A 17,312-nucleotide genomic window follows, 5' to 3' on the forward strand; every position below is an offset into this window, starting at 1 on the left:
AATCTGTTTTTTTTTTATTTTTAAGATTTTATTTATTTATTTGACAGACAGAGATCATAAGTAGGCAGAGAGGCAGGGAGAAGGGAGAAGGGAGAAGGCAGGGAGAAGCAGGCTCTCCACGGAGAAGAGAGCCCGATGCAGGGCTCGATCCCAGGACCCCAGGATCATGACCTGAGCCGAAGGCAGAGGCATTAACCCACTGAGCCACCCAGGCGCCCCAGAATCCGTGTTTTGTAAGAGTGAATACATATCTAAACATAGAACACTAAATACATCCAAATGTTTACTATAATCATCTCAGTGATAGAATTATTAGCAATTTTCATGTTCTACTTTGTGCTTCTCAGTATTTTCTTCAAACTAGTTTTTTCTCAAAATAGATTCTATTAATCACTTTTTAAAAGTTGAAAAAGAAATCCTAAAACATTCATCCTTTATCAAATAATCCTAAATTTTTAAAAAAGATCCTAAACTAGGTAAAAGGATTAAATTGGGTTGATGGTGACTTTAATATAAAGTCACTACTTTAACAATACAGGTTAATTTATAGCTTTGCTTTCCCAAACCGTGTTGAAATAATTTTTCACATATCCTACAAAGAAATATCTTATCAGAGGTGCCTGGATTAAGTGCCTGCCTTCAGCTTGGGTCATGATCCCAGGACCCTGGGATCGAGCCCCACATAAGATGCTCTGCTCAGTGGGAAGCCTGCTTCTCCCTCTCCCACTCCCCCTGCTTGTGTTCCCTCTCTTGCAGTGTCTCTGTCAAATAAATAAATAAAATCTTAAAAAAAAAAAAAGAAGTATCTTATCAAATAAATACTAGTTAAAATGAAAATGTGAGCTTGGGATGCCTGGGTGGCTCAGTCAGTTAAGCGCCTGCCTTCAGCTCGGGTCATGGTCCTGGGATCGAGTCCCATGTCAGGCTCCTTGCTCAGCGGGGAATCTGCTTCTCACTCTGCTTGCTGCTCCCCCTGCTTATGCTCTCTCTCTCACTGACAAATAAATTTTTAAAAATCTTTAAAAAAAAAAAAAAAAGAAAGGAAAAGAAAATATGAGCTCACTGAACGAACACCCACATCTGATTACAAACACTCCAAGGGTTTCTGGATGATTCCATATTCAACTTCTAGTTTTTCATTGCTTGAATGAAAAGCTGAAAAGACATAATGCCCAGGGACAGTCCAAGTATAGCTATCAGTAGCTTGCAGGAAGCAAGCAATACATGAATTACACTTAATACAATGGTATAAAAGAATATAAGGAACCAAGAGTGGCTAGAGGAACCCCTATTTACCATATGACAAGTGATGTCATAGATCATATTCTGTGGGAGTCAAGGAAGGAGGGGAAAGCTGACAGGGCTTTGACTGAAAAGAAGAAATAAATAAAACACAGTTACTCAGCCATCTTTGGTATCAATGGCAAAGGCAACGATCTAGACAGATATGCAGACACAGGATAAAGGGATACAGACAGATCCAGAAGCCTCACTAAAGGTCACAGAGTATGCTGGGCACAGAGGACAACAGTTGCATAAAACAAGCTCCCTGGCTCACGGGCCCTGAATCTGAAAAATCAAACCCTCTCTTTCCACCGTTTCCAAATCCACAGATGTATCTATGGGAAGCTCAGTTCAACACGCATGTACAATGTACGTACACGACACCACAATTCAGCCCACGTACACAGTGCAACACATGTTAAGTCCCAGGTGCTGTTCTAGGCACTGAAGATATACAGCTAGAAAAAAATGGTCCTTGCCATTAAGGAACCTAAAGCTTAGCATATAACACACAAAAAGAAAACCACAGTGTAAGAAGCCCTCAGTATCCACAGCTGCCCTGATGCCCTACGTGTGTGGTAAGGAGCTGAGCACAGTAGAGGCCGATGAGGGCCTGGAGCCACCCAGCCAGATCCCAGAGTCTACTCCAGCCAGCACTCACAGCCAGTGACCTTGTGTGCTTCCTTGGTCCTAAATACTGGTGGTTCAACATCCACACCCTCACCTCTCAGCGAACTGCCTGCCTCTCCTCTAGTGACCCTGTCCTCCAATCACCCAGGCCTCCCATGTGCATGATCATGTCCTACATGTGCTCTTTCCTAGTAACTGTGCCCCAAGTATGGGTTCCCCTCCTAGCTTCCAACTCACCCTTTCTTCAACTCCATCGTGACCCTAACACTGGTCCACCATCCCTTACCTTCCCTGCGTCCTGACCTCCCTCACCCACTTAGAGCCTTGGTTTAACATTATAATCATTCCCTTGCTCACACCTGCACTCTCTACCATTTCACCTGGGAATACCCCAATCCTGGTTAAATTCAACCCTTCACTCTGTCTACTCATGCTGCTGAAAGTGGCTGGAGTAGGGGGATCATGCTGTATCGTCCCACTATAAATTCATGACCCTAACCTGAGTGTGCCCTTCACACTAACACAAAGACAGCTCATCCCCTCACCCACTCTCACACCTATCTGGGCCCGTTCTCAGCAGGTGACCCCACTGATGATTCCCTGAGAGCAGAGGATCAACCTGAAGAAAACTCTCCAGCTCCCTCCGGGATCTATGCAACTATCAGCATCCGTGCCCACAGAGTGGGCTTTCCCACTCCATGAAGTGGCTCAACTCCTGTGCTCCTAAAACCAAGAATCCAGCACCAGGACATCCCTAGGAAGCAATTCCAGGCTTTCTGGTCTTTTAGCTTATGTCCTTTCTCTGTTTCAGGGTCCCACACTGCATTCAGATCGTCACAGTTGATGCTGACTATATCTGTCCTCGACGACCTGGGGGTGGGGGCCTGCATAGCACCTGCACACAGTCGGTGCCATAAGTCAACTTTCTGTACTCTGCCCCCAGTGATGTTTCCTTCATTTCTTGTGGCTTTTACATAGGAAACTGCTCAAGCCTAAAATCTAAATGTTCTCTGATTCATTTTTAACTCTACCTCTTCCTCATCATCTATCAGCAAGTTCTACTGAACCTACCCTCAAAATAAAACTCAAAAATTACTGCCACCTCCTGCTTGGAAGATGGCTTTCTCTCTTGCCCCATACAACATTTTTTCTTTTTCTTTTTTTTTAAAGTAGGCTCCACACCCACCCAAAGTGGGGCTTGAACTCACGATCCTGAGATTAAGAGTCACATGCTCTACAGACCGAGCCAGCCAGGCACCCCTACAATACTCCTTCTATACCAAACCTTCAAAAATGAAATGACACCAGGGGCTCCTGGGTAATTCAGTCAATTAAACATCTGACTCTTGATTTCAGCTCAGGTCATGATCTCAGGGTCGTGAGACTAAACCCAAGTTCGGCTTAAGATTCTCTTGCTCACGCTCCCCTCCCCCGCAACCCTCTGCTTGCACGTGTTCTTTCTCTAAGAATATATTAAACTAGCGCCATTCCTGCCTGCAGCCCTCTGATGACTCTATTATACTCTGAATGCAAAACAAACTCCTAACCCGAGCCTACATAGCCTTCCAGGACTTGCCCCCTCCCTGTCGCCTACTGTGATCAGACCACACTGGTGCCTCGACTCCAAGCCCATCCAGCTCATCCCTGAGCTAGGGATTTCACTTGCTGCCCCTCAACTGGAACACTGGAACACCCCCACCCCTGCAGGGCTGGCTCCTTCCGCTCCCTTCCTCAGAGAGGCCTGTGCGAACCACCACTCAGTCCAATCACCCCACTGCTTCCTGCACTGCGCGTCTGTTTGATGTTTCTTGTTCACGTTCTTCCAGGAGGGTGTGAGGTCAGAAACTTGACCCAGCAGGTGCTCACACAGGTGTTATACTCATGTCCAAACTCACCAAGCTGTACACTTAAGATCTGCATAAATTCCTCTAAATTATACCTCCACAATATGTGAAGACTAATCATAACCAAACAAACAAAATCTCTTAGAGCATTTATTTGTCCTGTTCACTGCTAACTCTCCAGGTTCCTTGAGCAGCATGTAAAAGACAAACATTAAAAGAATTCCATGAGTATCTCCCTAATAACACTCCGAAGCTTTAAGGGAACAAGATCAGAAGGGAAAAAGAAATGAAGCACACACGAGGGCAGCAGCAGCAACACAAGGAAGTGATGGAGACAGAACTCCTTTATGTAAGGACGTGAACAGAACACAGAGGGCATGCTTGTGGCTTAAAGTGCTGGTGTCACTAGAGGAAAAACCAATCAATGATGAGGTCCTACTGAGGCCTACCAAGTACCCAGCACCAGGGGAGGGGGCCTAGAGGTAACAGTAATTTTTAAACAGTTCGAAAAACAAAGAGACTCTCTGGAGAAGAAGGGAGAGAATAAAAAGGAGAAGCCAGCACCTCCTCTCCTTTATGACAATGAAGATCTTTCATTTATTCTGCCTGATAACTTGAACTGAATGGAATTCTTTCCCCAGCCATGCACATACACACGAGGCAAGAATTTCCTGGGTGGAAATGCAGGCACTCTGGCATGCACAACAGAGCTAAGAGCTGAAGCCTCAGAGAAGGAAAAAGACCCTTGTGCAGCAACAAGGCTTACAGGACTCTGCAGGATCATGGACACCCTCTTCTTCTGCTCCATCATGTTGAAGTCCTGGCGAAGATCCGGTGCCATGTTCCTCTCTCGCAAGTACTCCGGGTTGTTCTCATCCACCCTGTCAAAGTACCGCTCCTTGTGCGGGGCAGTGGTCGGGGGTGGTGAGGTCACCACCGCGGCACGAGAGTCCCCATTCATGGCACAATCTTTCTCGGTTCCTACAGAATCAACATACAAGAAAGTCTTGTGTTTGAATCAATGTCCAACAGCATTTCATCACAAGCACATCAGCCTGGCAAACACAGCCTTCAGTGTGAGAACGTCAGGAGTGACTGAGTCAGAGCCATCACGTGCGAGGTATCGTTGTGGCCTCGGAGGCACACACCAGCCATCTCCCACCCTTCTACAGACCAATGGCATTTTTTGTCCTCGCCATTGTTTTTTGGCAGACAACAGGAAAACAAGCTCACAAAGCTATTGTATCCTCTGTCAAACTGAAAAAGAATTAGATACTGAATTTTTTAAAAAGAGTTTACTTATTGTCAGAACAAGAGAGAGAGCACAAGCAGGAGAGCAGCCAGCCGAGGGAGAAGGAGAAGCAGACTCCCCACTGAGCAGGGAGCCTGATGCAGGACTTGATCTCAGGGGATCGTGACCTGAGCTGAAGGCAGACACCTAACCAACTGAGCCACCTAGGCAACCCTAGATACTGAATTTTGACAAGATAGTTTAAGTCACGATCCTGTCCCATACAGAAAGGACCTACCAGGAGAAGCACAGTTCATTTCCGGAGAAATCTGACTTATGATATTTTCCTGAAAATGTGTTAGCAGTGATTTTGCAAAGGATTCTCCAAACGGATCAATAAGAAAGAAGCTACTCACACACCTAAATTCATGCAAACGGGAAATGCTCCTCATCAGATCACCTTTTCAGTTCGAAAAATAGCAGGTACTGAAAACATCAACATGCCCTATTCTGTGACTAAAAGATGCCCAAATGACTCAAATTTAAAAGTCTATTATTATGGCTACTGACTTACACTCTTTTTAATCCCAATCTTTTCTTTGAAATGATGTTCAAATACTAAATTATATTCATCTTTAACTACTAAATCACTAAAGAGCACCCTTTACTAAGCATAGAAATAGTTTCGTTTCTATTGTTGACAACTAAGTGTTTACTGAGCATCTACTACATCTCACCACTGTGCTAGGTACAAAAAGCAACCGGACACTGTGCTCCCATTGGGGAAGCTGGGCTCCCAGACTCATGAGAAGGGAAGAGGGACCTGGATCAGAAGTCATCAGCACAGAGACAGCAGCGAACGCTGGAGAGGAGAGAAACTGGCTAGTGGACTGCAGAGCGGGAAGGAGCAGAACTAGCACATGGGCGAGTCCCTAGCACTTGGCAGTATACAGAGAGACGATTTTGAATCAAGTGAGAACAAGAAGGAAAGGATGAAGAAACAAGGTGAGAAAGACTCAGGAGCCACAGGCAGAGTTCTGATGGTGAGGGGACAACAGTTCCTCAGGCCACACAGGATGAACAAGGAAGATTTTAAAGAGTCGATTAAAGGAGCTATTTAAATGCAATCTGTGTCCCTTCCTTACACGACACACAAATATTGATTCCAAATAGAGCACAGGCCAAAATGGAACAGCAAAATCTATCAAATTCTCAGAAGAAAACACAGGAGTAAATCTATGAGACTTCAGGTCAGACACAGTTTCATAGGACATCAAAAGGACAAGCAACAGGAAGAAAAAAAGAGATAAATTGGACTTCTTTAAAAGTGTGCTTCAAAGGACACATGAATAAAAAGACAGCTACAGAATGGGAGGAGTATTTGAAAATCATTTATCTTTGAAGAGATCTACACCCAGAATATATAAAGAACACTTACAACTTAATCATTACAATCACAATTTTTTTAAAAAGGCTGGGGGCACCTGGGTGGCTCAGTGAGTTAAATAAAGCCTCTGCCTTCAGCTCAGGTCATGATCCCAGAGTCCTGGGATCAAGCCCTGCATCGGGCTCTCTGCTCAGTGAGGAGCTTGCTTCCTCCTCCTCTCTCTCTCTCTGCCTGCCTCTCTGCCTATTTGTGATCCGTCTGTCAAATAAATAAATAATATTTTTTTTTAAAAAAGCCTGAAAACCATCCCGTGGCCTACAAGAACCGAGCAGCTAACACTGCCCACATCCCTGACGCACAGAATCATGAGATGTGAATAAGAAGATAATGACTTGGGGGGTGGGGGGGCTGGGTGGCTCAGTGAGTTAAAGCCTCTGCCTCTGGCTCGGGTCATGATCTCAGGGTCCTGGGATCGAGCCCTGCATCAGGCTCTCTGCTCAGCAGGGAGCCTGCTTCCTCCTCTCTCTCTGCCTGCCTCTCTGCCTACTTGTGATCTCTGTCAAATAAATAAATAAAATCTTAAAAAAATAAAAAAATAAAAAAGAAGATAATTACTTGGGTCACCTGGGTGGCTTAGTCAATTGGGCCACTGCCTTCGGCTCGGGTCATGATCCCAGGGTTCTGGGATCGAGTCCTGCATCGGGCTCCTTGCTTGGCGGGGAGCCTGCTTCTCTCTCTGCCTCTGCCTGCCTATGCACTTGTTCTCTCTCTCTCTCTCTCTGACAAATAAATAAATAAAAATCTTAAAAAAAAAAAGAAGAAGAAAATGACTTGAAGCTGGGAAGTACCGGCAGGTTTGCTGTGCTGTCACAGAGCATGGACACAATGGTGGGGAGGGGAGGGGAGTCCATTGGCTCTCACTCGTGCTCATGCTCTCGCTCCCCTGTGTATGGATACACTCGTGTTTTCCTCACTTCACGGATGAGGGAACTCAGGTCACTCGGCTAGGAAGCAGCAGGGCTAGGATTCAAACTGCAGGCCACCTGGCAGGTTCTTAACCTCTAAGCCACACTGTAAATAGTGAGGAGGACAGGGGGCCAGGCAAAAGCTGCAGTGCGGGGGTACAATGGCCCCAAAGGGATGGGAAGGGAGGAAATCAAGGGCCTGAGATTCTGCATCTCTCAGGAGCTCCCAAGTCATACCGGTGTCACTGAACTTGGACCACAATGGGAACGCAAGGCTTTAAAGAAGAGTTCATTTAAAAAATATCTTATGGTACCAACAGTCAAAGAATCAGTTGGAGGAAACCCCCCCCTTCTTTTTAAGACAGATCAATCTGGATATTGCTCTTCTGAAACCTAAAGATATGACAGAACTAACAGTATGCTTAAACTAACACTATTTTAAGGACTGAAAGTATGAAAACAATTAGTGACTAAAAGTCAACACAGAATAAATAAACCAAGGACCTGGCTGTAGTCTTTAAAACTTACTCTTCTCTAAATGTATCCTCTAAATTTGCAGTTTAATTTGTTCACTTTAACCTAGTTTGTTCTTAAAGAATGATGCAAAGAACAAAACAAAGGTTGTCTGACATTTCTTCATCAGATGGAAATGAAGCTGAACATCACGAGCCAATAACACAAAGACTCTACTTCAGTGTTTCAGAAACAAGAAAAGGAGAAGAACACACAGCACTGTTATTTCTCTATCACTAAACGAGGCCAATCTGAAGCCATTCTCACCAGAGTATGGACCCGGGAACACCCTCTTCTTGTCCCAGAGCTGACACACGATGTCTTTGAAAAGTGAGATAAGGCAGAGATTGCTCTTTTTATGAGGAGCTGCTGTGTGAATGTGTCAGATGAGGACTGCAGTCTAGATACGCACGTGTTCCTTCCTTCAATAAGAAGTCTATACACTTAAATCAAAGTACACATATTCTGAGCCCAGTGATCTAGAAAAAACATCATTCTATTGTTAAAGCACAAAACTGTACTTAGTTTTTGTCAGTTATGCCTTCAGGTTTCATTAACCTAGTTTTTAAGAGCATGTTAAGGCAGCCAAGTTTTCTAGAAAGATCTCTATAAGTAAGTTATTACTTAATCCAATTTTTTGAAAAAAAATGGGAAAATGCAGATTTAAAAAAAATTTCATTAGAGTATTTTAAAAAAAAAAAACATTAGAGTATTTTAAAATAATTTAAAAGGTATTAGGGCAACTGGGTGGCATAGCCAGGCATCCAGGTCTTGATTTCAGCTCAGGTCATGACCTAGAGGGCCAGAGACAACCCTGCTTCAAGCTCCACACTCTTGTAGGGAGCCGGCTAGAGACCTGATCTCTCCCTCTCTGCCCCTCCCCCAGCGCTTGCTCGGGCTCTCTATAAATCTCTTAAAACAATAACTGAAATGCCCACCTATTAACATCTAACAGTATACAAGTCAATACTATTGTGACCAATATTTGGTCACAAAATCAATATTAAAATCTGTTCAATGCAGTATTATGAAGCTATAAAGATTTTTGGCAGGGCGCCTAGATGGCTCAGTAGGTTGGGCCTCTACCTTCAGCTTGGGTCAAGGTCTCGGGGTCCTGGGATTGAGCCTCGTGTCGGACTCTCTGCTCAGCAGGAAGCCTGCTTCCTCCTCCCCCTCTGCCTGCCTCTCTGCCTACTTGTGATCTCTCTCTCTCTCAAACAAATAAAATCTTTAAAAAAAAAAAAAAAAAAAGATTTTTTATATAACATACATAAAAGATAACATTTAAGTGAAAAAATATAAAATTCCCTAATCTTTTCAGTAATCCTATCACTACTATAATTACAATCACACAGACAAGATAATACAATGGCTAACTATACTAAAGCTGAACAAACTGATTAAAGAAAAGTGCAGATCAGTGTTTCTCTATCTCGATATTCTAGCAAGCTGCTATCATTTTACCTGTATAAGAATTTTAAGATTTCACTAATCTTAATATGTCGCTACCTAAATCAAAGGAATCTCCGGGAACAATCCTTTCAAATAAACACATACACTCAACAGAACCCAAAAGTCTGGATGAACCCTGACAACCAACCTTGGCCTGTCCACATGAGAGCCCACACCCGACCGTGCCCACGTCACTCCTGGACACACAACAGCCTCCTAATTTGTTTCCCTACCTTGTCCCCCAACAACCCCCCACACCAAGCCATTCTCCCAGAGAGACCAGGGAGTTTCAAAATTACGCCTAATGTCAGCACTCACTCCCCTGCTTAAAACCTGATGGCTAGGGGTGCCTGGGTGGCTCAGTTGTTAAGCGTCTGCCTTTGGCTCAGGTCATGATCCCAGGGTTCTGGGATCAAGCCCTGCGTCAGGCTCCCTGCTCAGTGGGAGGCCTGCTTCTCCCTCTCCCACTCCCCCTGTTTGTGCTCCCTCTCTCACTGTCTCTGTCAAATAAATAATAAAATTTTTTTTAAAAAGCCTGATGGCTAATAACTTAGCTGAATCCTGATCTAAATCTAAAAATAACATTTGAGACAGTTAGACATTCGAACACCAACCAGACCTGGAAGGCATTAGGGAATTATTATTAAAAGTTTTAGGTGTGATATTATTATGTTTATATTAGACATATAAGATACATAGAGAAATACTTGTATATGAAAGAGTATCTAGAATTTGCCTACAGCTTCTCTGGGGGGAGGGAGAGTACAGGTTACACAAAATAAACAAGACGGGCCACACACTAATAATGTTGAAGCTGGAGGAAGGATAAAGCAGGATTCACCACAGTACTCTTATTTTTTTTTATTATGTTAGTCACCATACAGTACACCATTAGTTTTTGATGTAGTGGTCCACGATTCATTGTTTGCATATAAATTTTGTCTATTCTGTATTGTCTGAAAGGCTCCATAATTTTCCCTGTTCTTGGAATAAAGTACCTCAAGACCTTACATAAGCTGCTCTCTGCCTGACTTCAGATGGACGCATTTCAGCAAGCTCTTTCACAAAGAAACCACTGATAATGGGATGAAAGGATATTTTAACATCAACATCCCTTGTCTAATGTCCCACAAGACACCACTGGGGCTTGTATGTTATTTACTGATCTGGAAATAACAAAGTGTGCCCTGGAATATTCTTTCTTACCAAAGTTATTCTAGCCCCAGGATGATCCATCCCAACATGTAACTAAACTTTAGATCAGAAACTAGACAAATTTTTGTTTCTCTAAAATATCCATGAGCTCATTCTAAAGCTTGTGGGCACATTCAATTATTTCTTCGCATCTCCCTCCCAGCACAGACATTTTGCTAATGGCTAACTATTCTGACCTTCACTTGTCTTATTGCTGAATCCCTAAAGTCAGGACACTCAAACCAAACAACAAGAAAGTTGCCATTAACAAAATTCTCTGGATCAAGTGTCTGCTAGAAGACCCAGAGGATCATATTGGTTTCTAAATATTCTTAAAACATTTCTCAGAGGGGGTGCCTGGGTGGCTCCCAGGTTGAGCAGCTGCCTTCAGCTCAGGTCATGATCCCAGGGTCCTGGGACTGAGTCCCACACCGGGCTCCCTTCTCAGGGGGGAGCCTGCTTCTCCCTCTCCCTCTGCCTGCTGCTCTGCCTACTTGTGTTCTGTTTGTCAAATAAATAAATAAAATCTTAAAAAAAAAAAATATTTCTCAGAAACCATAATGACTGCCAGGTGATAATGAATTATTGCTGTAAAGAAAATAAATCAGAAGGTATCAAAAATCATAAAAGTGGTCGTTTCTGCTGGTCTCCTTGGCCACCTGATACCCAATCCAGACAGCCTTTGGAGTCAATAGGAAAACAAGAAAAGAAGAGACCTCTGTACTACCTTCCTTGACTTCTATTACTTCCTGGTGCTTAACAGATCTCCACTACTGCTACTTTCCCCATTCTGTGTAAGGCACTGGAGATAAAAAGTTGCAAAATGAATAGATGACAGACAAATAAATGTAATCAAACAGTCGTGCTGCCATGACAGAAACCCACTTACATCAGCAGGGAGAAGTGTCTGATGGTGGGAGGCAGAAAGAGCAGAGTAAGGGTGTTATGGGTTGAACTGTGTTCCCCCAAAATGCATCATATTTGGAAACAGGATCACGACAAACGTAATTAGTTAAAACGAGGTCATACTGGGACAGTATGGGCCCCTCATCCAATATGGCTGGTGTCCTTATAAAAAGAGGACATTCAGATACAGACATAAATACACGGGGAACACCATGTGAAGATGAAGGCAGAGGTCCGCTGAGGTGATGCATCTACAAGCCAATGAACACCAGTCATCACCAGAAAACTGCCAGCAGCTGGTGGAAAGGCCTGGAACAGATTAATCGTCATAGCCTCAGAAAGAACCAACCCTACCGACACCCTGATCTTGCATTTTTGGCCTCCAGAACTGAGACGCAATGAATTTTTGCTGTACGCACCCCCCAGGCTATGATACTTTGTCAGGGCGGGCCCAAGGCCTGTCCGGAAGGCTTCACAGGAGATGCTTATAGAGCTAAGTGGTTGCTTCCAGGTGGCACGGAGCAGGCAGCAGTCCCCTGGTGACCGAACACCTATGGAGTTGTATAGAGAGCAGGAGAGCCAGCACAGTGAGCGAGCGGTCAAGGTCCCTGCTTTCACACTTGCTCCCTGGCACCCAGCAGGAAGGTACTCAAGGAGCTTTCAATGACCCACCTGAAATGTTCTCTCTCTCAAACCTTTCAGGCCTGCTCGTTCTCAAGATCCAACTCAAATCTGCCCTGCTCTGTGAAGCGTCCCCAAGCCCCTGAGCTCGGCGTTGGCCTCCCGCGCCCTGAGGTACTTTACTCTGACCTCTCATCAGCCATTTTCAAACAGGACCAGACATCTGTTACACTCACTCCATCTCTAGTCTGTGGGCCCACAGAGAAGAGAGACACTCAGCCTTTAACTCATTTTTGTACACGACCCCTGGGAGAGTAGGGACTCAAGAGACACTGTGTTCCTGCAGTAGGCTACCCACTACAAGGGACATCCTAACTTCTCTGGAAGGGCTCCATGAGATTTCCACCCAGAATTAAACTGCATCATCAGCACACACTCAATGAAATAAATGGCAGACTCACCCAAAACAAAACAAAAACAAAAACTGTAGTTATGAGAAGTGATGGACGTGTTAACTTGATTGTGAGAATCATCAGATTGCACACTTTAAATATATTACAATTTTGTCAATTATATCTCAGTAAAACTGGGGGTAAACGTTTTTTAAAATGTGGAGTCTTTGCTGGATAGAGTGACAAGCTTTTAAACAGGAAGAGCTGACACTGATGGCTAAGCTCAGGCAAAGGACTGGGAATAGCGCTGCACACAGTCCACACCCTGTCCAGCGCCTCAGGTGGGAAAGCAAGAGACATGAAAACTGTAGCCAGAAATTCACAAGGGACTTCAAGCAACTGGGTTGCTATGCCCGTCAAGGAAAGAGGAATCCCTAATACCTACTGGCAGGAGGGGGCCCAACCCTGGAGCTCTCCTACATGAAACAAAACACAGCCACAGTGAGTTATACCCTCACTGCTCACATTACTAGCCTCGTTCTCCACTTCCCCTGAGGTACAAACACCCACCTGATGTTTAAGAATCTTCTTCACAGAATCTTCTTCAAAGAAGACTGCTATGCCCTACTTGGGATCTCAAAGTTAAGTGAAAGACTTTAATTACTCTGATCGGATCATTTCTATTCCTGTGTCTCCGGATGTTCTCTCGCAGATGAAACTGCTCAAAAGGCCCCTTTAAGATAATCACTGCTTACTATGTGGTCAGTGATTTAAATCTCAATGGTGGGGGCGCCTGGGTGGCTCAGTTAGCTGAGCATCTGACTCTTGGATTGGCTCAGGTCATGCCCTCAGGGTCCTGGGATCCAGTCCTGCGTTGAGGGGGGCTCTCCAAGGGAGTCTGCTTGTCTCACTTTCCCTCTGCCCCTCCCCCCTCTTGCGTGCATGTATGTCCTAATAAATTTTTTAATAAGTAAATGTATATGTATTAAGTAAATACATATTATGTATTAAGTAAATACATAAGTAAATTGTATCTGTATTAACTCATTATTCCCCACAGATAAGGTAGCTGAGGCACAAAGCAGCTGAGCAGCCAGCATGAAGTTGCTGCACTGGAACTCCGGCTGCCTCGCTCCGGTGTCTGCCCCTAACCATGCAGACAGAAACTGTCAGCAGTTTCTGACACACCACTCCTCACCTCATGTCCTAGCATGGGTCAAATCAGGAAAGAGAGAAAAAAATAAAAAATAAAATTTAGTCAAAGTGATGCTTCCCAGCTTTGTCACCCACACTCACACTCCTTCTAATCAGGAAATGATGATCTGGGTGGGTCCTCTTTCTTCCTCTCTCCCTGACGTGATGATTCGTTAACAAGTCCCTAGCCCATATCCTCCTCAGTTTATTCAGTGTTTACAACATATACCTGATGTTGTTCTTTTAAGCAGAGCTGCTTCCTTTTTTAAAATTTCTTATTTATTTATTGAGAGCACAAGCTGGGGTGGGAAGGGGAGACAGGACAGAGGCAGAGGGAGAAGCAGACTCTTCACGGAGCAGGGAGCCCAAAATGAGGCTCGGTCCCAGGACCCCAGGATCATGACCTGAGCCACCCAGGCACCCCTACAGTTAGGGGTTAATCAATTCTATGGTGTACTATTATAGAGAGATCAGTCACTTAAGGACGCACAGCCATAAGTGGAAAAACAAAAATCTGAAAATAAAACTCTGATTTGGAGACTGTCGTCCTAATTGCTTCTCATTAAGCAGTCTTCCTGTGCTGAAAGGACCCTCCAGTCCCAGGGTCAATACTGCGCAGCAGACAGACCACTGGGCTTAGCATCAGTGATTAGTCCCACTCCTTCCGCTGTATGACTTCAACAAGGACGAAGTCTTCATCCATAAAGTAAAAATATCTCCCTAACCTAATGAATCAGAGACAACGTAGCCAAGAGCACTGCGGGGAGAAAATGAGAAATCATCATTGTAATTACAATCATCACATCTGTCACTCCCAAACTCCACACCTAATGCTTCCCGATCCAGGGGAGAAGGAGACATCTAGCCAGCGCAAGGGAACCAGAAGAGAGCCCCATACAGGAATTCAGAGCAGTGTGACAAAGGCCCCGCAAGGCACCATGTTTGTACCCAAATTAGTCCAGGTTAACAATTCTGTGACAGTTCCCCCTTTGCAGGTGAAAAGTTGACTCAGTTTTAAGTTCCTGAGGTCTCAAAATAAATAAAGGGCCAAGTCAGGCCGTAGGCCCAAGGTCACTAGCTCCAAGGGCCAAGCTCATCCCTCAACTGCCACACAAGAAGTCGGAAGGGGGCACTGGCCGAGGGCAGGAAGCTCAGAGCCCTCTCCCCACCATTTAGCACCTAACAGGCCCTCAATAAAGATCTGTGAAGTGGAAGAATGGTGAAGAAAGACAAAAATCATTCTTCATGACTAATTTCACAAAATTCGCTTCCATACAGAAGAAATATAGTGACATCCAGTACTTACAGGTGGCTCGTGAGCTCCTATCAGTCAGTTTCCTCTCAAACAGGTGCTACTCTTTTTTTAAAAGATTTTATTTTTAAGGAGCGCCTGGTCGGCTCAATGAGTTAAAGCCTCTGCCTTCGGCTAGGTCATGATCCCAGGGTGCTGGGATGGAGCTCCGCATCAGGTTCTCTGCTTGGCAGGGAGCTTGCTTCCCTTTCTCTCTGCCTACTTGTGATCTCTGTCTGTCAAATAAATAAATACATAAAATCTTAAAAAAACAAAAAAGATTTTATTTTTAAGTAATCTCTACTCCCAGTGTGGGGCTTGAACTCACAACCCTGAGATCAAGAGTCCCAAACAAGTGCTTTTCAAGAAGAAATTCCACAAAGGAAACTGCACTTCAGATTTTAAAAAAGGAATGTGGGAGGAGTAATTTTATATACTGTGCCTCACAATTTAACAAGTAACAGCCATTCCATAGGACAGTCTCCACTGCAATTCCCGATCCACGCGTTCTAAGCCACATGCCCTGAACCACCACACAAAACCAAGAGTAAAAGTCAACTTTATCCTCTGACAGTGCCAACCACTTTCTCTATTTTTGCTCCTTCATGATACCATTCCTGTCCTTCAGTTACTATACAATTTTTATTTTTCATTATATTTTTACTGAAGTCATGGAGGCTTTCAAAACTTGCTGTTTTACTGAAACAAAACTCTCCCTGAATTTCATTCCATAAAGTGCAGCTTGATAAAGGGTCTGAGTTGGATTTCTGCTTATTTTTCTGGGGGGAGGGAGGAGGTGGGGATGTTTGGCAGGGTTATAAGTAAGGGAAATTAAAAATACTGACCACGAAAACAAACAGCTTTTTTAGAATTTAATGGTCGGTGACTAAATGTTCCTAGTACTGAAGTAATTGGTTCCCATAGAAGACAAATGATAAAAGGAAGCTTTGAAGATAATAGTCACCCAGGGCTAACAGACTGAGAAGGACACTAGTGCTGAGCATGCTAAGACATAGATATTCTGCACACGCAAAGGTCGAGCTGTGAGCTACTTTATTAACTCTGGGACTTCTGAAAACAGGGCCAGATTGTCCTCTTTGGAGCTAGTCAGGAAGTATTTAAAATCACAAGCATAAGTAAAATTCTGCCAAAGGTATACTCTCTGAAAAGTAATTATGCCAGCTGATAGGGGATGAAACCCCTTTATGCCACCAAGTAATTATGAGCACACAAGTTTTTAGAAGATTCAGTTTTCACAAAAATAAGGATATATAAGCAAAATATGAAGAATGACATATAGACAGTGCCTCTTAGGGGAAAAGAGCAGTGATAAGAAAAATATTTGTATTTGCATAAAGAAATGAAAGAATATACAAGAAACTTAAAATGGTGGCTTCCTTTTTAGAAGTGAGAAGGTTCTGGGCAGAGGGAAGACAGAGATGGCCAGAAGAGTCTTTATTGTTCATACATATATATTTTTAAAGTTTAAGTAATTTTTATTAAAAAAGAAAAATTTTATTAAAAAAAGAAAAATTTAAAATATATATATTAAAAATACACCACTGGGGCACCTGGGTGGCTCAGTGGGTTAAGCCTCTGCCTTCGGCTCAGGTCGGGATCGAGCCCCACTATTGGGCTCTCTGCTCAGCAGGGAGCCTGCTTCCCCCCTCCTTCTCTCTCTCTGCCTGCCTCTCTGCCGCTCTTGTGATCTCTGTCAAATAAATAAATAAAATCTTTAATTAAAAAAATAAAAGAAAAAAGAAAATGATGAGAGTAAGAGACCAGAAAGGTGGGGGGAGGGGTGCTGGGTGGCTCAGTGGGTTAAAGCCTCTGTCTCCGGCTCATGTCATGATCCCAGGGTCCTGGGATCCAGCCCCACATAGTGCTCTCTGCTCAGCAGGGAGCCTGCTTCCCCCTCTCTCTCCGCCTGCCTCTCTGCCTACTGTGATCTTTATCAAATAAGTAAATAAAATTAAAAAAAAAAAAAAAACAGCAGGGGGTTTGTATATCAGGTGGTCACTGAGAAGGGATAAATGCCACCAGGAGACGAAAGGTGCAACAGGAGTGGCCTAGGGATCCCAGCCAGGCCTACGAGCACGCCACAGCACCCAACCACTTCTTCCCCATAGGATTTGTATTGCTTATGACAAATAACTGAATGTTTATATCTCTTCACAACTCCAACTAGTTTCAAAAATACATTAAAAAACAATTTCTCACATACATAATTTATTTCTCAATATCACTAGCACTATGTTAATATCCAAATAATCTCTGAATTAAAAATTCCAGATGATACCTTAAAGGGGAAATTATGAAAAAGTCTTAATAACCATAAACCAAAAAAGGGTCAAAAAATAAATTTAGACAAAGGAAAATTCTGTTTCAAATTACATACATTCATTCGT

At 43.7% G+C, this 17,312-nt stretch overlaps 1 protein-coding gene across 9 annotated transcripts in view; it reads right to left on the reverse strand.

Annotated features, from left to right (window-relative positions):
• Positions 1 to 17,312, reverse strand: part of ADD1 (adducin 1) — an 86,741-nt gene that overhangs the window by 40,055 nt on the left and 29,374 nt on the right. For all 9 annotated transcript variants that reach the window (XM_032856060.1, XM_032856054.1, XM_032856047.1 and 6 more), the window contains exon 2: positions 4,525 to 4,739. In XM_032856060.1, coding sequence (XP_032711951.1) covers positions 4,525 to 4,719 — 195 coding nt within the window. In that variant the 5' untranslated portion in view covers positions 4,720 to 4,739. The remainder of the gene's footprint in view (positions 1 to 4,524; positions 4,740 to 17,312) is intronic.

The sequence above is a fragment of the Lontra canadensis genome, unplaced genomic scaffold, assembly GCF_010015895.1.
Source record: "Lontra canadensis isolate GAN:19392208 unplaced genomic scaffold, GSC_riverotter_1.0 scaffold1, whole genome shotgun sequence".
Classification (NCBI taxonomy): Eukaryota; Metazoa; Chordata; class Mammalia; order Carnivora; family Mustelidae; genus Lontra; species Lontra canadensis.